This window comes from Colias philodice, chromosome 15 (assembly GCF_061535455.1).
Source record: "Colias philodice isolate Cphi_HAF_F1 chromosome 15, ilColPhil1 Martin Lab GWU primary, whole genome shotgun sequence".
Taxonomy (NCBI): domain Eukaryota; kingdom Metazoa; phylum Arthropoda; class Insecta; order Lepidoptera; family Pieridae; genus Colias; species Colias philodice.
Window position 1 is genome coordinate 1,780,403 of NC_143100.1, and position 23,884 is coordinate 1,804,286.

The window sequence follows — 23,884 nt, forward strand, 5'->3', positions numbered from 1 at the left end:
AGATTACTTAACCATGCTATTTTAATTAGCTTCATAATGAGACCGTAATAAGCGCTCCGTAGGAATTCATGGGATGACATTTTCCTTTACATACTACCATCAGTAACTATGCTAACATTTTCAACCGGCTTCAAAAAAAGGAGGATGCTTGCATTCCAAAATTGGAGGTGCTTCTCAATTCGACTGTATTTTTTAGGTTTATTACCTCAGTACTTTTGACGGGGTGAACCGATTTTGATAATTTTTTTAAAGGATTTCGTTTGGTTTTCTGACGATTTGAAGGCGGTTTAGTTATTTGTTAAAAAACAATTAAGTACTTATTATAAAATCATTTTCTGGGTATGAATCATTGGGAAAACTGTTATATGCTATGCGGGATTGAATACTTTCTATGTTGTATGGAAATATTTGACATATATCACTTCGTTTGAATCGACGCAATATGCAAACGAGATATTTAAAGGCTTTGATTTTAGTGTGAAAAGTTATTTTCAGCCGCTAGTGGAAAAGTTTTCGATATTGTTCATAAAGCAATATAGAGCAGTAAAATTTAATATTTTACTATACCTAGTATTAAAGTGATACTCTAGATCAATAAATCTATTCAATATGGGAATTCGCAGGTAGCTTCATAAATAAGTAAAACATTTTAAACTATAAAGACATAAACGTGAGCTCATTTAAAATGTGTCAGTTATTTTTCGTGTGTTCTCTACGCTTCATCTATACATTTCCATAAATGTTTACACATCCTATAATAACGTCATAATTAATTAAACTATCTGCTGTAAACAGCATGCCGTTCCCTCCCAAAAACCTCATCTTAATAATTCCTTACTAAAAACCCTTAAAATTGCAGTAGAACCGCTTGTTGCTTAAGTTGCTTAAGTTGCGCAGTGCGGTTGTATTAATACTATATCTTTTTAAGGAAGGGGTGACGGGCAATCCCCCTATTAAGGTAATCTGCTATCTTGACGGTAGAAAATCTATAATTTTGCATGCTTGTCACGCTCTTGCATAATGTACTCTAAAGGGCTGGACTAGAATTGCTTTTGAGATAAACTGTTTTGATTATAAACAATGGTACTTGAGAGTTAATATTATTATTGTTTAAATGAGGGAATGTATAGATATCGAGAAATTTTAAAGAATAGAAAAAAAATTACAAACACGAGGCGGATCGAATCGGCGATAGATTTTTTTTATTCCTTAAAATTACTTTATTATTAAAACTATATATCGATATAAATGAAAATAATAATCATAATCACCTATGTACCTGCATAATTTTATATTTGTTTACATATTAGTGGTGAAATAATAATAAACGAAAATGTATAAGTAGTTTAGGGAAGATTTTTCAATGCTTGGATAAAACTTATCCGTCCAATAAAGTATTACACGATAATATTAAAATGTCACGTAAACTGTCAAATACAGGCTAATTAGAATACGTTTTTGAAATGGTAGTTTTATACATTATTCGACGAATAAGTTTTATCCAAGCATTGAAAAATCGGCCCTTAATTGAATTAAACGTTGTATTGTTTATTTAGAGACAACATGAAACAGTGAAGAGGCGTGGCACAAACGTATTAATTATTTATTAGTTGTAGATAAATAGTAAATTAACTACGTGAACCGTATTAATAATAATCAGTACCGCAATGTTTCCATAAAATATAATCACGGTATCGCTAATTATTATTGTATGATAAGTTTGTCACATATTGTTGAAATATATTTTGCGTTTAATCGGATGAATTTACAAGACTAAATGATTTATTTGACGACCGTATCTTGTAGAATGTAAAGATTTTGTTATATATTTAGGTATTTTTATAAATAGTACATCATAAATATTAGTTCCATATTGATTCAATCCGATTATACAGCCCGTTCCGATCATGAACAGCCTTTCATAAATTGAACCCCCAATTTTATTGCCGTTTCCGAACGAAACGCACCAATTTGGCTTTTAAATGCTTATAACTATTTGCATAAATGTGGAAATAATTTTACACTCCATTTAGTCCGATCGTGTTTATTGGCTTGGAAAATAAACACCTGTGTCGGATTTGAAGGCTTTAGTTCAGAGTTGCGTAATGTGGAACCGTTCTGGAAATTGGGTCATATTGTTACCTGTAAGTAAATTTTACAAGTTAGTTACGTAATGCGTACGACATTTACAGTAACGTGTTGGAGATTAACTATACGCACACGAGTAATGTATTTTATATACGTAGGTATACTACTTTAATTAAGTACCTACTGCTACCATTGAGATAATATTACTATACGTATGGAGGAGACACCACGAACAAAATCTGTGCGCCATTTTTTTGCTCTAACTAAGTTTTAAAAATTATTATCTAGTTAGGTTCTTACCGATGAAAGTTATTCCTTTGCACATTTCCGTATTATTTGTATTATTTGTGCAATATCGTAACACACACGAAGGCATATTTGATGCGTTTCACTTTAAAACCATTAAAAAAAACCGCTCAACATACGCCACATGACGTATGTTGAGCGGAACATAAGTAATGTAGGGGGTGTCGTCTCCATATATGTATATCTCAATGACTGCTACTACTTTATTTTAATTAGGAGCTGTGTTCCGCGGTTTCACACGCAGTTTAAACCCCCTTGGGTTTTTTCGACCTTGGATTTTCAATTATTTTCATTCCTACTTGCATCTAAGTTTGTGCAATGGGTTGTTAAAATGTAACAGATAAACGTACTGTTGAGTACCTATTGTTAATTAAAAATAATAAATAAGCTCTTAGTCACTTCTGTATGAAGGATAAATAACATCGGATGAAAACATTTACTAAATTGCAAATAATTATGAATAAAATAACAATACCTTTAGTAGTGTTTATACACAGACAAACTAACAATATAGGTTCACAAAACTCATTATGGTGCATATCAAATAAATTCACTCAACTTCTTTGACGCGAGTTCGCTTTTTATGTTTGAATGCAAATACTAGTCTGTTTGTACATTAAATGAAGCCGACACCTTCATAGTGAAATTCTTTAATTATATACCTCTATTCATATGCATTCATCACGTTGCAAGTTTTTATTTCAAATGATTTCATACTTGATTATAATCATCGTATAGCTTGTTCACGTTCAAAGCATTATGTAAATCATACGCTAGCATTGGAAAATAAATCTAAGTCACTAAAAGTATTACCGTGTTTTAGTCGGGACTGAAAACAAAAATAGCTCAACATTTTTTTAGTTTAAATATAGGGTTGTGCGAAATTTATTTATTTAAAGTTTTATTCGTAGTCACTTTTTTATTGGCAAGGTAATTGAAGCAAAAGTTGCTATTTACGTCTACGTGTTATTTATTATATTCAATACCAAGTATAATATAAGCTTATATCTGGCATTTTATATTTGAGTAAGTATCTGTATTTGTGCAACGGAACCATTACATAAGAATAGGACAAATTCGACGCATTGCAAATACCAGGATGAATTTATTACAATAAATATCTTTGTATTCATAAATAATACGTTCTTACTTATCCACTAAGCACTATTATTAACATTTTTGCATGAGATATATTTTTCCGCTTCTTCTGTACTTCATTTAATTCAAATCTTACGGACTTAATTCTATTGTCTTCCATTGTGAAATAGAACCAAGTTTCGAAGACGCAGCACTTATGACCATTTGACCCGTAACAAACATCTTATTTAATTCGATACGAAACCACAATTCAGCGGTATAAAAGGATTTCCTTCGTGATTCCCAGAAATAGGTTAAGATTAATAAAGAAATGAGTTTTCGGGGTATTTGGCAAAGCATCGGTGATTAAAAGTAAGAGCTTTTCGTCACCTGGGGCGCTGCCAAGGCCCACCTACAAAATTACTTTATTAAACGTCGTTTTCATAACCCACATGATATATCACACGCCTTCCGCTACGTATGAGAGCAATAAATTTATGGAATTATATGTAATTATTATTCCCTTGCTGCAATTATTTTGGTGATATCTAGCCGATTTATTTATCAATGTGGTGCAGTTAATATGGTTATTAATATACGTTGATGATTTAGTGGGCTTGTAATTTGGTTAGGTTTTGTTATTACATATCTATAAACATGTTAAGCGTTGTTTAGTATTTGTAAAATAATAATTACAATATTATTTAAATTTAGAAAATCATTTGCACATGAAACAGATATCATGAATACGAAAAAATATGCACCGAATTTCAGCTTTATAACAACGTTCTTTCAACCATGTAAAACATACTAGTAACTGAAAAATATACCTATCCTTCCAAATAATAGCTTCACAATCTTATACCTACAAAACATTCAAACAAATATTTCTTCCAGGCGTTTAGACGGCGTAGCTCACCGGTTAAAACTGGTGAACGGCAGGTACTCCGCCGTCGCTTCCGTGACGTTACTGGATGCAGACCTGCCTTCTCCTGCCGAGTTCATCTGCACTTTGAGGATACCGCAAGCGAAGTACGCGGTTAGAAAAGAAGCTATTTATTATCCAGGTAAGGAAAAGCTTTTAGAAGTGGAAGAAGGATTGACTTAACTAGATGTATACTTGCGTTCTCCTACCAATATTATCTGCATGATGAGGATATTGCAGACGAAGTGTGCAGTTAGGAAAGAAGCTATTTATTATCCAGGTAAGTGACTGTTTCTAGCTGTGGAAGTAGTAGTGACACTACTAGATGTATACTTGCTTTCTTCTGTTGAGTTCATCTGCACTTTGAGGATACCGCAAGCGAAGTATGCGGTTAGGAAAGAAGCTATTTATTATCCAGGTAAGGAAAAGCTTTTGAAAGTGGGAGAAAGATTGACTTTAGTAGATGTGTTCTCCTGCCAATATTATCTGCATGATGAGGATACCGCAAGCTAAGTATGCGGTTAGGAAAGAAGCTATTTGTTATCCAGGTAAGGAATTAAGAAATGTCTCACGGTGGAAGCATGAGATTTTACTGGGACGGGTATTGAGGGAATTGTGAAAATTTGGCGGAAGATTCAATCTGGGCGATTTGAAGGCATTGTGTCGTTGTATTCGAATTTGTGTTTTTAAACTTGTCCTTTCAAAAGCTTTATGTTTAGATATATTCATTTTAATCAGTATTATTTTAAGCTTAAGATTGATACTATAACTAATTATTTACGTAACTTTAATTAATCATTTACAAGCTAATCCGCGAAGCAATTTCCTCGCGAGGCTGCTTGCTCTGTGTGAACCCGCCTTTACAATACAATCATTATGATCTATGCGGAATTTTTATAATCACGTGCACGTGGCGATTATCCTCACAATCCTGTATAATAAATTACAATGCACGTTTTACAACAGATTAATAAACATAAAATGTTTTAATAACAAACAAATCCCGTCATTACATTATACCGGGCAACAATTGTTACCACAATAAAAGCGCAATTCCCTGCTTTTTACGTAAATGAAAATTTAAAGTCGCGGGATAACGTCGGCGACAGAACCACAAAGATGTTTGTTTATTTAAGACGAGCAATTTAAGCGCTTTATAGCTCATTAAAGCGAAAGAATAAGGAAATATATTTTTCAAGGTAGGCATGAAAATAACAATTTCGGGTATAAATTGCTGCGGGAACATTAAAGCTTTTTATCAGAGCCAAGTTTGTCCAGGCTATCTAAACTGTTGGGTGGATGGCACATTTCCTGCAGTGCTCTCGAATAATTTTATGCTTCGTTAAAGCTATTGTTGGAAAAATCCTCTTGGAAGGGAGGGAAATGTGCCTTTGTAATTAATGTTTACGTTGTTGACAAGTTTTATTTATGAGCTAGTTGTGATATTGTGTTGCTTTTACAAGAATGTTTAGAACCGTTTTGTTGAAACTAAGTTACAGATGTGACTTTACGTAAAAATGTACACAAAGGATGTTTGTGCTTTTTCTATATATTCATGATTTCAAGAATTTAAAAACATACTTCGAAACCAAAAATTTAAACTAACATTATTTAAATTTTTAACAATTAATAAATAGTATTTTATTATATTGTCGCCGTATCGGAATGTCGACATAATGCACCTATTTAAAAAACCTTGATTACGAGTTAAAACGAGAGTCTTTACAACCAATTTTCTTTTCAAAAAGCCATTAACTACACAACACCTTTTCAAGCTTCCGCACAAAATTAAAAACATTTAATTAATTTTTCATAAAGTCTTCTCATTCAGTCATTTGATAGGGCTTCGATTCATCATTTAATTAGTGAATAAGCGTGCTTTGAAACTGTATTCAACTGTCAATATTTGTTTCGGAAGCGTATAGATTACAAGCCAGAATCAATACAATGTTCCGAATGGGGTTCCATTAATTAGAATAATATAGTACCTTTTTTTCGCAAGTAATATTGCTTATATACAAAGAAAAATGTTCTAATAGAGATGTTTTTTTTCATCGTAAGTTAACAATACACATATTAAATATTAATACCTATAGTTAAAAATATACGATTCAACACGACAAAGTCAACTAAAATTATGGTAATGTCACCAAATTCGTTTTGAATTCTCATCCGTTTAAAGTGGCTGAAAATCGAGTCTATAGGAGTCACATACAAGCATACATACAAAACATGTTAAGATAAAACATGTTAGGGCGTTTGTCCACTACAAGGAATTTTACGGTCCGGCATTCCGATTTTTTACGGTCCGGTATGGCACGCAATTAATCTAAATACTAGCTTGTGCAATATACGTAATTTTACTGTCCGACATTTTACTTTTCCCTATTCCGGATGGTTTTTTGAGTTTACGAGTCGCTGTAGGTATAATTGTTTTCGAGTGCCCACTTGCTTGGATTTTACTCTTTTTATTGCTTTATTTTTATATTCTTTTAGCTGGCAATGAGATTTGAGAAGTCGGTATTGTTATTTTATATATAAGTACATTGACCAAGCATTGACCTATAATTATTATCTAAGTAAGTGTTGGTAAGTTAAAGTTCAAGTGGGAATAGATTTAGCTCCTCGTCACCGATTAAAATAAATAAGTGAAACACGCATTTTAAATCTCTTACGGAACTTTACTTTTTATTATAACGAAGTAATATAATATTTCACCTTCTATATTTTTACCTACTCCTTTCTTGTAAAATGCAAAAACAATCATTTATTATACCGCCATACTTCCTTGAACTGTACCGCACTGATCCGAGTAAAGACGGACAGGTGCACAAGCAATTCATCGGTTTTTTCATGCCACACCGGACCGTAAAAAATCGGAATGCCGGACAGTAAAATTCCTTGTAGTGCACAAGCGCCCTTAACTGAAGAGAAAAACATTCTGAAATTTCATAGACTCTTAATATTCTGTTGAATTAAATCTTTCCTTAAATGTTTGATAATTAAAAGGAAAAACGTGGAAATTTCACAATTTTATCTAGATTACTCGAGATAAGAATAAAGTAAGGAGGCGACACGTCCCAGGTGATAAGTAGATGTCACTCATTTACTTCCTTAACAATTAGGAGAGTTTACGCTGAAAATATAGCAAGGAGTATTCAGGGTCGAGTGTTGACGTTATAGGGCGGATTTTGGTACTTTTAGAAAGTGATGGGGAACGTCGAATAATGTTTAAAATTATAAAAACGCGTATGAGGTTTTTCGTTTCGAAATTTATTATATAGCTACTAGCTTTCTGCCTGCGGCTTCGCCCACGTTGTCTTAAACTTAACAAATTATACAGGAATATAGTTCCTGTACCTTCCTTTTGAACCATAGAATAGTATGTCCATTTTTTAAAAAACTGCATCAAAATCCGCTGTATAGTTTTAACGATTTAAGTGTAGGTACACAGGTATAGACAGACAGACATCGAGAAGCTACTTTGTTTAATACTATGTAGGGACATCGTGTTAAAAATTATTATTATTTATTTATTTATTAAATTGGATTTGTTTCAATTTATGTACATTAATAAATAATATATAGTATAATATATATAAAACTTAGTATAAATTATTAGTTTTCATTGTGTAAGAAACTAAACAAAGTCATTGTTCTCAGGTCCCATAAGTACAACGCCAGAAATGCCAACCGCAGCTGACATGCAGTTAGCGGCAGCCGTCGGGTCTAGAGGTAATTATTTTGTTTTAAATAGTTTGTTTTGGTATTAATTATATTGATGATTGGTAAATTTTGCATTATATATTTTTTTTAATTTTAATTATTTTCAATACTCTTCGTTAGTAGATTCTAAAGCTGAAAGAACAAAGATGAAAAATTACGTTTTTATTTGAAGTTCTAAATTGTACTTATGTCATTCATTCTATAATTGCATGATACTAAGATTCTATAAACAGTAAAGTTTAATCATAATAATTATTTATCATCCTATATAAACTTGTTTTTGCATTGAACATAATATCAGCTCAATAAAGTTCGTGTGATGTTATTGATTTGAAAAACTAAAGGTAATTTAATATCACACCCAGAGTTCTTTATCGGGGTTAGAAAAAAAATTAGTGTAACATTTTTTCGTTACGCGCCATCTTTTTCTTATCCCTACCACGCGTGATTCGACGTATTTTTGTAAAGTTGCATATATATAGTAAATTATTTTTTGAAAAATAAGGTCATATAGAAGTTTCACTTCATACGTGTGTACACTAGTACAGGCACACATTTTTTTTTATTATAATACTGCTGGGGTAAAATTTCTTAAGCATTTGAATGCCATAAAACCAAAATATCAAATGCTATTTGTAGTATACTTGAAACAATACGTTCTCAAATTTAAATAACCCTATCTCAACAAGACATCAATCCAACGAATTCAAATTGAAATCTTTAAATTCATCTCAATGGCTAAGTCAAACAGTATAATATCTCAGAAACGGTGTCGATTATATTTGAACAATCAATTCTGTGATTAAATCAAAACAAGCTTAGGGAAGATTTCGCTTAAGTATATTTCCAATTAATGTTAATTTCTATCTATTGAATTAGGATATTTATTGTTTAATTTGTCCAAGTATTAATGTTTTAGTTTGGAGTTCAAATTCAAATTTAAAGGTAATGTGCATAATTATTATTAGTTCTTTTGCGTAAATAGAAATCGAGATATTTACTAAATACTTTTTGATTAAACTCAAATATTTATTTAATAGTACTTCTTCTAGAAGCACTGTTGAAGTAGTTTTATCATTTACCACTGTAAAGTCATTTAAGTCGATGAAAGCAAAGTAGTATATTATTTTCATTTTTCGTCTACCCTATCTGGGGGCACGGCAGTGCCCCGCCAAGTCGAGCAAAAAAAAAGCGGCACGGCCGTACCATCCTTTTCTCGAAGCAATTCGGGCCTTTTTCGACCCCCTATAATTCGGTTGTGGATAAAGCAAGAAACCTGAATCTTCAGTAACTAATCCGGCATTGTATAAACACGGAATATTTAAAATTTCAGTCAATTTGAACCAGTAGTTTAAGAATGACAACTTGTTAAAGTTTCTAAATTTTGTCACTCACTGACTCACCGATCATCAAAAGTCCAAGGCACTTCTAGCAGACTTAGAAGCTTCATATTTGGAATACATATAGAGTTTAGTGTCTTAATCATGGGAAAACTTAAATATTTTGTAATTTCGGTCCAGTTTTCCAAATACACCAACTACATCAATAACTTTGTAATCCCATATAAATATATGGGATTACAAAGTTATTTATGCAGTTGGTGGTTGGTGGTGGTATCAAAAAGAAAGGCTCTACAAAAAGAAGTGAGATCCCATCAAAAACATCCTGTAAAAAACCCAAGTCTCGCAGCTCAGTCTTTCTACCGTCAAAAGTTGTGAGATCCATGTAATACCAAGTCGGTTAATCTATTTAGTGTCTACTTGAAGGACCTTCTGTCTTAAGTTATTACATAAGTTATTATCATGCCAATATTAAAAATATTTAACGTTTTAAACAAATAGATCGACTTGGACATCGCATGAAAACAAAATGAATATTACAATATTATATTAGATTCTTTAGTCTCTCGCGCCTCACGCGATTGAAACTCTCGTTCCTGTTGGTCGCTGGCCCGTCGTGCTGTGTAGTGTGATACATACTAATAATCAAATCAAGCGATGTCCAAGTCGATCTATTTGTTTAAAACGTTAAATATTTTTAATATTAGCATGATAATAACTTATGTAATAACTTAAGACAGAAAGTCCTACAAGTAGACACTAAATAGATTAACCGACTTGGTATTACATGGATCTCACAACTTTTGACGGTAGAAAGACTGAGCTGCGAGACTTGGGTTTTTTACAGGATGTTTTTGATGGGATTTATCTTTACCCTTATCACACCTTATGCTTATAATACATGAACAAATAACTCTTACCATAAACATTGCATCAATCTTATCAATGACTAATTGCGCCCCGCGGTTTTACCCGCGTGGCTGTTGGTCTTAGCGTGATGATATACAGCCTTATAGCCTTCCTCGATAAATGGGCTATCAAACACCGAAATAATTTTTTCAAATTGTTCCTGTGGTTCCTGAGATTAGCGCGTTCAAACAAACAAAGAAACTCTTCAGCTTTATAATCTTAATATATATAAATCTCGTGTCACAATGTTTGTCCTCAATGGACTCCTAAACCACTTAACCAATTATAATAAAATTCGCACACCATGTGCAGTTCGATCCAACTTGAGAGATAGGATAGTTTAAACATGTAGGTACCACGGGCGAAGCCGGGGCGGACCGCTAGTATTAGTATAGATTTAACTTCCACCATAATTAACTTTACATATTACATTTTTACCTTACAATAAATTTATATAAACGCATAGCCAAATCTATGAAATAATACCATATTTACCTTTAAATTATAATAACACTAGCTTTCCGCCCACGGCTTTGCCCGCGCAGTCAAAGAAAAACCCGCATAGTTCCCGCACCCGTGGGATTTCCGGGATTGCGTCATTTTCCCGGGATAAAAAAGTAGCCTACGTCCTTTCTCGGGTATCAAAATATCTCCATACCAAATTTCATGCAAATTGGTTCAGTAGTTAAGGCGTGATTAAGTAACAGACAGACAGACAGAGTTACTTTCGCATTTATAATATTAGTATGGATATTCCACTTACAAAACATAATCTCGATTCTTCCATGTCCAATGCGATTTCACATAATATTGTCCAATTTACGTACGTTAATCTCAACTGAATGCGTTTCCGTTAAACATCGAAGGAATTATGTTAACAGTTAAATCCGTAGCGATTGTAACTGAATTGAATATTATGGTCATAATAGAGGGAAATGCAGTTTAGAGTAAAGGGACGTAATTGTTATGTTATTTGTGAGGTTGGACTTTTGCATTGTTTGACATTTATATCGTGATCATGATGAATTTTTCGGTGCCAAAGCTTCATATTTAATTTTATAAGTATACTAGCTTTCCGCCCACGGCTTCGCCCGCTTTGTCTAAAATATAATAAATTATAGACTCAAATCTTTCTCTTGAATCACTCTATCTATTAAAAAAAACCGCATCAAAATCCGTTGCGTAGTTTTAAAGATTTAAGCATACATAGGGACATAGGTACAGAGAAAGCGACTTTGTTTTATACTATGTAGTGATTACCAGTGGTCCACCTCATGGTAGATAATTATAATATAGCCAATCACTTTGGTGAAATAATTTTGGAAATTGGTTCTGTTGTTCCTGTCCTGTGTTTAGCGCGTTCAAACAGCCAAACTCTTCAGCTTTGTAAATATTAGTGTAGAACTCTGCCCTCATCATATTTGTATATTTCGTTCAAAACTCATTGTCCGTCAAAATAACTTTGTCTTCAAAAATCAGGCAAAAACTTTATAAATCGTTTATTTATTTAATTTTATGTAATTATAATAATTAAAACATTTGTTTCAGGTTCCACAATCTATTCAGCTTTGTCGATCATATTCATGCCTGTCATTGCACAGATCTGTTTATCATAGACCAGACGCCGTTCAATAGGTAATTATGTCTAAAATATATAATTTGTATAATTAAAATATTTTAATACTTGATGTAGATAGGAAATATAAATATTTAGTTTTTACAGAACTATTTTTTGTAGTTTTAGAACAAATTAATGAAATGAATTGACAGTGAAATGAAATACGTGGAATAATATTTTGTTTTACGTATTGTATTTTAATTTCTTATAAGTATATTATATGCAGTTTCTTGAAAAGTGTTACCTACATATTTATTTAACATGAATTTATAATTTCCCTTATAGCATCATAATAATATTATTTTGTTCCCTTCTTCATTCAACAACAAGTAAGTATTTCGTTCGTATCTACTTTTAAATAATAGTTAAGTTTCACATTAAATACAATAAAAACAGTCAATAAATTCATCCCTATTTATTATATTATGTTCAATATATGCCCATATTTATATCTTGATTAATAACACGCCATTAATTAAACAAGAAGCAAGTTGAGCAAAACTTGCGGCTAATGACGTCACGATTGAGGCCAACATGAGTGTCACAATTAGCAATGATTGAACACTAAACTTAGCCCCAATTTGTATGCAAACATTGCTTTTTTAGATATAACACTATAAAGGCATTTTTAAATAATTAAGTTATATATAAGTAAAAGTTAATAGTATTTACAAGAATTGATATAAATAGATATATTTCATAGTAGAACAGAATATCAATCAATTGAAGCTTACTGTAACGGTTTTTTAGTAAAACCGACTAAGGAATAAATAAAATATTTGTTTCCAGTATTTGTCTTTTAATTACTTTGTCTGTAACTAGACTTCAAATTTAAATAAGAAATATGTATTTTTCACACAATTTAGGTACCTACTTACTCATTTTAATATATTAATTTTAATAACGATCATTTTCATTTCATTGTCAATTCGATTCCCAAATTAAATAGTTTGCTTATAAATAAGCGACAATTCACTTTGGTTTTTACAAAATGGTTTCTAATAATTAATATTCACTAAAAATTCATTTTTGATTCAAGTCAGGCATTAAAAGAAGTATCTTTTTCTTTTACAACACAGATATCGTGACATTAAATAATTTTTCTAATTTCAGGTTTTTTGCAGCTGAGGTTTCGATCTCTAGTCATTTCCAAAGGCGGTGTCTAAAATTAAATGTATTTAGATAATTCACAAACTTATTGATGTATAAATTTTCGTTACAATATACTTAGAGGAATTCGCAAATTATGTTTGTAATATACCTTTTAGGTGTATTTAGTGTTTTTTTATAGATGTATGTTTTACCAAAGGAATTTATTGTTTTAGATGCTTAGTAGATATGACGAGGATGTTCGATTTAGATTGTTTAGAAGCTTTTATTTAGAAGTTCCTTAGCAAAATGTATAAGTACTCAATATTCAAATGTTCAAGTTCAAGTTAATTAAAAAAGTTTCTTCATATAAAGTTTATACATAACTATGCCTTGACTTACGTTAGAAGCTTTATGATATTACTAGTGGTCCGCCCCGGCTTCGCCCGTGGTACATATTTCGCAACAAAAGGTAGCCTATGTCCTTTCTCGGGTATCAAATATCTCCATACCAAATTTCATGCAAATTGGTTCAGTAGTTTAGGCGTGATTGAGTAACATACAGACAGACAGAGTTACTTTCGCATTTATAATATTAAGTTTCATTATTTATATTTTCTTTGAAGTAAATAAGAATAAGGCTTTACCAGCTCAGGCTTTATTTATTTTTCACGAACCCAAGACATTTAATTTCTACAACTACTAAAAAGGAAACTGTTCTAACTAACAAAATATCTCTACTAGAATCTTCAATAGGTTATAAGGCTTCATAATATTATTTACCTACATTGTAAATTCCTCGTCATATTCACTAAGCAAGAGCTTATACGACTTACGTATTTATCGTGTTAGTTATCGAATTGTACAGCTCTATTACGTAATTTATCGATATTTTCAAAGTATTTTTCTTATCGATATTAATTATTAAGTGTACATAATGATTGTATAAACCGTAGGGTTAGTTAAGGGCCTAAGCTTAAGGCTTAATCGATGGATAATATATTTATTATATTATTATAATATATTAATATTTATGAGGTTCAGAATATTCCCGATTATTAAATGTTTCTGTAAATTCTGTTTTTTTTAATAAAATTTCATTTTATGTATTTATTTCAAAGCTTAAACAAATAAAATAAAATTTAAAACAACAGCAAGTGTGGAAATCTGTATGGAATGTATCTGACATGTGTTATAGTTTGTCTGTTTCTAATATAAATAACGCTTTGAGTAAAAATTATTAAATATTCAACTATTTATTTCATAGAAATTGTGAAGCTTGTTTGAACAATGCAATGGAGATTCAATGTTGTCGGAATTATATTCCATGAAATATATAATTAGAAAGGGATAAAATAATTATAGTTTATTTGTTCTTGTCATAAAGTTTAGAAAAATATTCATTGTGTTTATTTCATGTAAAAATTAAATACTTTTTTAACGGATTTTAAACTCAATTTTATTAATTATTCCAACATTTCAAATATTTACAGCGAACATGGACAAACTTAGCCATAAATTGTAAAATCCGTTAATAAGTATTTAATTTCTAAACAATATGGTTTATTTATTATGTTTTTGTTTTCTTAACGCCTTACTTATCATACTTAAACATAAAACAATATATTGTATGGAAAATATACCAAAGTTTTTAAATATTGTGATTGAAAAAGTACAGTCAGCAACGAAATGTTAACAAACCAAATAAACGAAAATGTAAAAATTAGTCTAACTTCTACGCTTCATATGAATGCAATTCATAATTAGATACTATAATATTATGACGGAAGAAAGCGAAAATGCTGTAAGTAACATTTTTATTTATTAATTTATGTAAAGAAATAACACAAAAATTACTCATTTATGATTAAGAGCTATTTTAATTTTATTTCTTAACTGAAATAAAAACGAATAACTGAAACTATTTTTTTATTTATCACAAGGTGATTAGTTCACTTTTTTCAATGTTCGTAAAAACCCTTTAAATAATATTTTTAGCTTTAAATAAAGTTAATGCTAAAAGCACATACAACAGCAATTTCGCTTTTTTCCATAAAATTCAAAGTTGAAACGTGGATAATCCACTTAAATGAAATTAAAACGATATACGTATATATTATGTACAAATAATATAATATTTTGTTTTTAAAAAGGGGTAATTCCCTACACAGGGTAACCAATTACCTTGAGTTTTGTTATCAATTCTATAATTGTATTTATATGACAATATTATGTCTTATGATTCGCCCTTATTCATTAAAAAATCTAGTCTATGAAATTAAAATTATAACTAACTAGCAGTCCGCCCCGGCTTTGCCCGTGGTACATATTTACGTTTTCTCTACGTAAGAACCATCCTCGTACTTCAAGGAATATAATAAAAAAAAGAATTAACGAAATCGGTTCAGCCGTTCTCGAGTTATGCGCTTACCAACACATTTGACGATTCATTTTTATATATAAGAGAAGATTAAAATTGTCCTTGAAAATAATTTAATTCCATAAAAGTTCAAAGGTAACATCGATTAAAAGTTTTATTTTACACTCCATCTAAATCAATGTTTTTGAATAATTCCTGAATATAACAAATTCACATAATTTAAGTAATACAATTGTATATTTATAGTTTAAACTAATATAATTTATAAGTAAATGCATCCATATTGAACACACCCATAGAATCCGATTGTTGTATTAACTTTAAGCTCGCTTTGCTGCGGTCTTAATAAATCTGCTAGTTATGTGTTCATAATTATTATTAACTAGCGGTCCGCCCCGGCTTCGCCCGTGGTACCTACATATTTACGTTTTCTCTACATAAAAACCATCCTCGTACTTCAAGGAATATAATAAAAAAAGAATTATCGAAATCGGTTCAGCCGTCGTCGAGTTATGCGCTTACCAACACATTTTGCGATTCATTTTTATATATAAGAAGATTATCATTATAGGTATATTTACTTAAAATATATTTCGTATGAAATTTAATACATCTTTTTATCAATAAAATAGATCAAAATTACAAACTTTTCGGTTTTCATCTTTTGCTGTTTTTTCTCGACCATAAACTATAAAGTGAATAAAAAGTCGACGTAAAGAGAATGCAATTAGGTATATATTTTCTTTTATTTAGGCCATTTATTGAACATCTACATAACGTAGGCATGTTACATTATATGGTTGAATTGTTTTGATAGATATTTTTCATGTCAAAGTTAACACTATAAGATTTTAATAATAAAAAAACTGCATACTTATTTATATATTTATTTATTTTCTTTAACAACTCAACAGTTCAAAAAAAGACGTGTGGCACTCGGGGACTGCCGCGGTAAAGCTATTGCATGCTTCAAGCCACACCTCCGAGCCCGTCGGAGTGGGGAGCGTGAGGTTTTTCGTTACGGAATTTCTCGATTCGGTCCCCGCGCTCAAGGCCCGCGATAGAAGCTATGCGATAGCTTAAAAACTAAGCACATTTACGCGGACCGCAGCATACAGCATCCGTACAGGAATAAGGGCCATTGTAAATATTTGTACGCATTAGATAAGTACACGTTCGCTGTGCATACGCCATCTATGGATAAGATCCAATCAAGACTTTTATTGTGAGATTTCTTAATAAATTGAAGGGTCGTTGTGTATCTGTTTGTTTTATTAATCACCTTTTTATGAAAAAACCACATTAAAAAATATATAGTATCTACCATGTCTTAATTTATTTATTTCACACTTTAATACAGTTGTACTACACAGAAGATACCTTACAACTACTGACAATATTTTTTAATACTTACTACTAATTATACAAAAAACTTAAACATTATTATGATTCAACTAGACTTCTATAAAAAGCGGTTTTGAATCATCATAAAACATGTTTGCCACATAGATAATAATCTTTTTAAACTTTGTAGTATCTGATCTTTTTCTATAATAGTAAATTACTTACTTCTAAGTACCTACATAATATGAAACAGTAGTTTGATAACCAGCAGTTATCTATTTACTAGTATATACTATCAAATAATCAAAATAAATCCTTAGTAAGATAGTAAAAAAGATAAATCGTACATCAAGTCATCTCCTGAAGCAGTAAAACAGTTAATATTAAATAAAAACTTTTAAAACGTTGAAATCTTGTTTTAACTTTAAACAAGTTGTCTGCTCTAGTTAAAACTTCGCAAGATGATCTGAAACTAAGGTAACAACAATATTCATTTTTCTTATAAATGAATATGCAATTATTATAGGAAAATATTGTTTGAGTCCTATTTATGTAATGTTTTTCCAAACGATACAAATTTCCAATCCATATACAACTAGCTTTCCGCCCGCGGCTTCGCCCGCGTTTTCAAAGAAAAAACCGTTCCCGTGGGATTTCCGGGATAAAACCTATCCTATGTGTTAATCCAAGTTACCCTCTATATGTGTAGGTACTTAATTTCATTGTAATCGGTTCATTTGCGTGAAAGAGTAACAAACACACACACATACACATCCATCCTCACAAACTTTCGCATTTATAATATTAGTAGAAAGAAGAATATTAGGATAGGATTGTTTATTACAGTTTTTTTTTGTAAGCCTTTCGTATTCGCTGAAACTACTTAACTTTTATGATGTTCCACTATCTCATACTCATATCAGCAGAAGCAGATATTAAAGTACAAAACAAAAAAATACATTTTTGGCACAAACACGCGCATCGTTATTTTATTACCTACTAACTGACATGAGAAGAAAATAATATATTCACTTCCATGAAACATAAAACTAGTTTTTATGTTTCTATAATATTTTATTGACTCCTCGACATGAAGATAACAAGTCTACCGTTATTTATTCCTAATTCTCAAAGCAAAATATCAAATAAGAATTCTTTCTATCTTATTTTTTTCTTAATATTAACTTGCTCGAACTTTTATGAACATCACTTATTCAAAAATATTATATTTCGTTCTTGTGATGTCTGTAGGAAAAATAAGAATATTCAAAATACTAAATACCACTGAAGGTTGACTTATATCCCACATCTAAGAAAATTTTCATTTTCTTTATGTTACGTTAAGAACAATTTTCCTTTTGGATATTAAGATGTCTAATCTTCTTCGAGATGTATTGTAAGGTAAGTATTGAATACATTTTCTTCTTATTTCACCGTACCTAAATTGAATTATATCTCGATAGCAAGTGACGTAATATCATAAATTGTTTCAGATACAGCCACTTTTCATTAATGTTGTTTAAATATCCATCCCAAAAGAAGAAACATTACACATCCTCAAGAAACCATAACGACATTTAACCCTCATAGAAACATCAACCACGACCCAACACACGCGATCAACAGTTGCGAACTATCAATAAATTCTTATAAAAATCGAAAGGGAAATAAACAATTCCATTCATCAATCAATCAAAGAGGAACCGTGCTGGGATCGAATTAGGGAACATTTTCGAATGCATTACCGTTCCCGAGAGTTTTGGACTTCAAATTGAATAATAGATGCGTCGGACCGACTCTCTTGAATTACCAAGCTAAATTATTGACCGCCTCTGCCGTGGCTATGAGAATAAATCAGCTGATTGTCTATGTACTTCATTGGTTGCGCAAAGTTTCAATTGACGTTTCACTGTCAGTTGCAAATATTATGTTATGATAACGTGCTCTCAAGCAGTGAAGGGTTAATTCATCTTGAGATGATATTTCAAACATGTTTCAGGCTCGTATATGATCCTTATTCAAATTAACAGACTACATATTTTGTTGTGTTCCCCGACGTGTGTGTGAAATGTAATCATCACAAGAATATGAACGAAATAACATGAATCATTAAATTTCGATTCAGTATTTACGTTTTTGTAATTAATTTTATTGGAAGTTTGGACTTTAACAGATAACAGTTTGATCGATTGACGATAAAACCGTAATCCACATGAGTTAAATTTGTATTGAATGTCAAGGTGAGTTTTAACTCATCAGTGTTATAGCTGGTAGTCTATTTATGACTCAATTTCTTCATTTCATACAAAATGTATCGGAATCTACTGAATGAAATTAAATAGAAAGCTTAATATCCATATATTGGTTCAGTAATGTGGTAAATATTACGTATAATTCTTATAAATTCTTACGTAAAATTTATGTCTAGTTTAAATTCGCGCAATTGGCTGGGTGAATAGCCTTATATGGTTATCTACTCTAACAATTCGTAAAAATCTATCAAAATCGATTCAGTTCTTTTTGCGATGATATGTGTCAATAAATCTTTACAATGCAATATTAACAATATTTTTTTCGTAAGTTTTTATAATTGAGCTTAACCTTTCATACCAAAAATAGTAGATCCATTTATTCGATTTCCGGAAAGTAGAAAATAAAAGGTAATTTTGAGTTAGATTTAGTTTAGAATGAAAACATTACATTTGTGCGTAGCTGCTTACAATTCCGGACTCAACCTGACGGACGTGAGCGAAGTCCCACTTACCTGCACACGGATGTATAATACTAGAATAGCCAGTAGGTATCATTTAATTTTTTTTTAATATTTTCACTTTTTTGGTATAAGAAGAGTGTCATTTATTAATTTTGTAAGTATTTTGCGATTTGAACACGAAATGTAGGTGTTTATAACTGGAGAAGGTAACTATTATGTGTTGTATAACTCTGGTTGTGTTGCCTTGCGGAGGTAACAGTAACAAGGTCCGTTTAGGAAGCCAGACGGCCGGCCCAGCACAGCTGCAGCATTGTTCAGATGTATAATTAGTACGTTATCATAAACAATTACTTTACTGCAGCTAATATTTGTCATCAACATTATTACCGCAGCTGAAACGTAAGTGCGCAGATGAGAAATAATAAACTAGCAAAATAAGGCAACGATTAAATGCACTATCCAGAACACCTAATTCCCTATACGGATGTCTCATTTGTTTTACACTGTCCTAATATCGCGATCAAACCGTATGAGAATTTTGACGAAGGCGCGTGATGGGAAAACTTAAGGCGAATAGGTAAATAGACGAGCTCCAGTAGAATGCACGTTTAATATTGTTTACTTATTAACCCATTGACCACCGTAAGGCCCGATCGGGGCGCGACACAATAGATTTTCTATTGTGTCTGTGATTCCGAGGACTGATGGATTAAGTTACGGGAATATTATGAGTTCTAGGGTATGTGAATAGACGGAGTTGAGTATGAAGAGATATAGGTATTAGGTAGGTAGATATAGAAGCATGTGATTAGTTTATTTAAGGATAATATGTTTTAATTAATTACCGGATTTTTAAGTGAAATCCCGTGACCCCTAGTGGGGTATGGGGCAGATGCATTATGCATAAGTACATCTGTTTCACTGATTTTCTTTAGGGACAAGTAGGTTATCAAGCCTTCTGTGTCCTGCCAGACTGAGACATTTTTTTTTCTTTGTCTCCACCGAGAATCGAACCTAGGACCCCCCGGTTCTACGCTCACGGGTTAGCTACATTAATGTGGTTGTAAAAATGCTAAATTATAATATAGTTATATGGTGTATAATAAAATATTTTGTTCAAAAAATAAAAACGCCATGTAGCCGAGCTGAAAAGAGATGTAAAATAGCTTATAAAGGACGCATAATGACTAACGAACAAATTTCGAATTAAAAATGGTAAAGTTTTGAATATTTAAAAAAAAAAACAAAAAAATAATAAGTCACACTACTGCCATTTAAGCTTTAACAACTCGAACTTTTTCAGAAAGTTAAGTCACTTGTAAACCGAAAATAATTATGAATATATATAAAAACCTACCAGGGGAACATAAAATAGATTAACCTGTCTACAACTATACCAGTGGACTGACAACTGCCGACATTTGCGAGTGACACGGTTAAATTAGTACCACGTAACCTCTCAGAGGTCCTTGAAATGACAGTGAACCCAATTTAAGTTCGTATACAAAAACCCCTGAAGCACCTTAACTTTCGTGTTTAATTTTTAACACAAATATCAACTAGCATGCATTCAAACTCGAAATTCAAATATTTATCTATTCAACTAAACTTTTTAGAAATCCTTTCGAACCGCAAAATATAAAAAAACGGTTCCAGTTTGAAAATGTAGGAGTGCTCTTAAAATTTTGGTAGTTTTACTAACAGTAGAAATGGATTTGCGATTTTTTAATTTTATAACTCTGTAGAGAAGTGATATGCTAAATCTACATCAAGATTTATTTCACCTAGATGAGTCGGCAGTATACAAGAATAATAAATATCTAACCGTTTATAACAGGTATATTGACTTACTCCTCAGACTCCTCAGTATTAAAAAGTAGGCTATGGGCTATGTTTAAACATTATTTACCAAATGACGTATTAACAACATCATCATCATCATCATTCCAGCCTTTCAGGACGTCCACTGCAGGACATAGGCCTTCCCCAAAGATTTCTATAACGACCGATCACCAGCGGTCTGACTCCAGTGGCTCCCCGCCACTTTGATCAGGTCGTCTGTCCACCTCGTTGAAGGCCGTCCCACACTGCAAACAAACAAACAACATCATTATTATGTAATTAAGTGAATGTGTATTAATTATAATTTTAAATAAAATACATTACAAACTTAATTGTGTTTCATTTTCTTCCTACAATCCTGTAAATAGCTCTAATTATTATTATTTATTATTGACGTGACGAATACATACTATAGATTTCAAAGACGCTATCTAGTAATTTAGAGCTCACTTTTTCTTTAATTTCCATTTCCTACAAAGAATTAACATTTTAACACACTAATGTGTTAAACGTTGATTTTTGCATATTTCAGCAATGTATAATTTCTTACTAAATACATCTATCCGTAAAGTCATTATACTTAAAGTCATAGCAAATGTTAAAGGTGGTTTAGGTACTCAATTATTTCAATTTTATTTATTAATATAACCCCTATTTATACGCCCCGTTAAGTATAGCTATATTATTTATATGTAATTATACGGTAAAAAGTGTTGGAAGGTATTTTACGGTAATTTGCCTAGATTTTATAGGTCAACTTGTTATTTATGCCGCGTCAGGATGATGTCTACGTGGTCTGTATTCGTAGCACCTTTATCGTAGCCGTAGTAGAGTTCACTAATTTTCGTATCCATTTCGTAGCCATTTCGTAGCCGTTTCGTAGCAGCTTGGTGTTAGATTCTAAATGTGGACGGTGTAAAATTTTGTGGGCGTTTTATCTTTATTTCTTTAAATAAAATTTAATTTGCACGTTGTTCTATCTGCGTCTATACTAATAACATAAAATAGATACAACGGATTATTTAAATAGGTAAGTACTTTTTAATAATCGAGCTTGTAACCGAGCAGCATTATGGCTTACACATAATAACATGATAAATAACGAACACTCAAGAGCTAAGCTATTATTATATAATATGAACTATAACATTTCTCAAAAGCGCTGTAGCTCACTTATAATGTATATGGAGTATTCATAAGAAATGCTTTAAAATATTTTATAAGATATAAAGAAAATATTATTACAGTTAGCACGTGTAACTTTATTATAAGGAAATCTGTTCTAAGCTGTTTGATAAACTTCAAAAAGAATAAAGTTTCTTCAGTATTTACCGAATTTTTTTCTTTGTTTTGATCTGTGTAGTAGGTTCCATTCAAATTTTATCAAAATGGATTAAATTTTGAAAATGGAAAATATTATAAATTTACTATAGTTTTGAAGTCCTTGTTACTTTCTATTAGCCCTTTGTCAAACCGAGACTAAATTAATTGCAAATCTTCACAGGAGACCTAAATCTTAGTCTAATAATTATTAATCGTCGTGATTTGAGAATTATTCATTTTCATTTAATTCAGTACACAATACGTTAACTATAAAACACGATTATAAACATAAAACAATTATTTTATAAATAGATCTGACCTTGGAATAATATAATATTTATACTGGAAGCAAGTATTCCATCAATGCTATTGTTTAAAATGTATTATAGTTTCTCATTGTATTTAATAGGATTAGAAAATAATAGTAATAAATTTGTTTTAAATTTATAAAATAAAATAATTCATAAAATATAGACAGGTTAATATAAAAATATGTTAGTTAAAAACTAAGTCCAACAACTGAAGAAAATTTACTTTATGGTATGAATCTTGAAACTTTATAGCTGGCTAAATGTTGAACTCAGTGACGCATGATTTCACGACTTTACTCGAGCAGAAAATTATTATTGTATTAATTCGGGTTAATTTACATCAAATTTAATACCACAATTAACATCCAAACATACGAATTTTCACATTTATAAGTGGGATTATATTGTCGTATATAAGCTTGTAGTATATAATTTAATTCGAAATGACGGCTTTGTTACCCAGTACTCTTTGAATATGCCAATTACAACTCGAAATTACTTTTAACAAAGGGAATAATTCAGGAGTATAAGTAGTAATACAGTAGTAATACAGTCAAACAATCAAGGAAATAATGATAAAAGTGATCGTGTTCAATAGATGGTGTGACGGGACATGACAGATGTCAACAGCTGAGTGAATATCAGCTCCTTAGTTTTAAATTCAAAAATCATATTAAATTCAATAATTACTTGTAAAAACAGTATAAATTAGTAATAGTTAACTATCTTATCAACGTACAAGTGTTATTTAATGTGAAATACGTATAATTACGTGACTGAAGCTGCGTTTTGTATAACGTGGATGTCAACGGCAACGGAAATTCAAATTCGAATTTCTTCTTGGATAAAACCAGGGGAGTACTAGTTTTAATATATCTTATTTATAGATACAC

The 23,884-nt window shown here is 31.2% G+C and overlaps 1 protein-coding gene across 2 annotated transcripts in view; it reads left to right on the top strand.

The window, feature by feature from the left end:
• Positions 1-23,884, top strand: part of LOC149482042 (uncharacterized) — a 319,962-nt gene that overhangs the window by 53,645 nt on the left and 242,433 nt on the right. Inside the window, exons 4-7 of one of the 2 annotated variants that reach the window (XR_016316649.1) lie at positions 4,369-4,538; positions 8,060-8,131; positions 11,920-12,006; positions 13,103-13,507. Coding sequence is in view for 1 of the 2 variants with exons in the window: in XM_089703739.1 (XP_089559865.1) it covers positions 4,369-4,538; positions 8,060-8,131; positions 11,920-11,987 (310 nt within the window). In the remaining variant the exon portion in view is untranslated. Of the gene's footprint in view, positions 1-4,368; positions 4,539-8,059; positions 8,132-11,919; positions 12,007-13,102; positions 13,628-23,884 lie in introns of those variants that run through there. The other variant, XM_089703739.1, reaches the window with a different exon arrangement.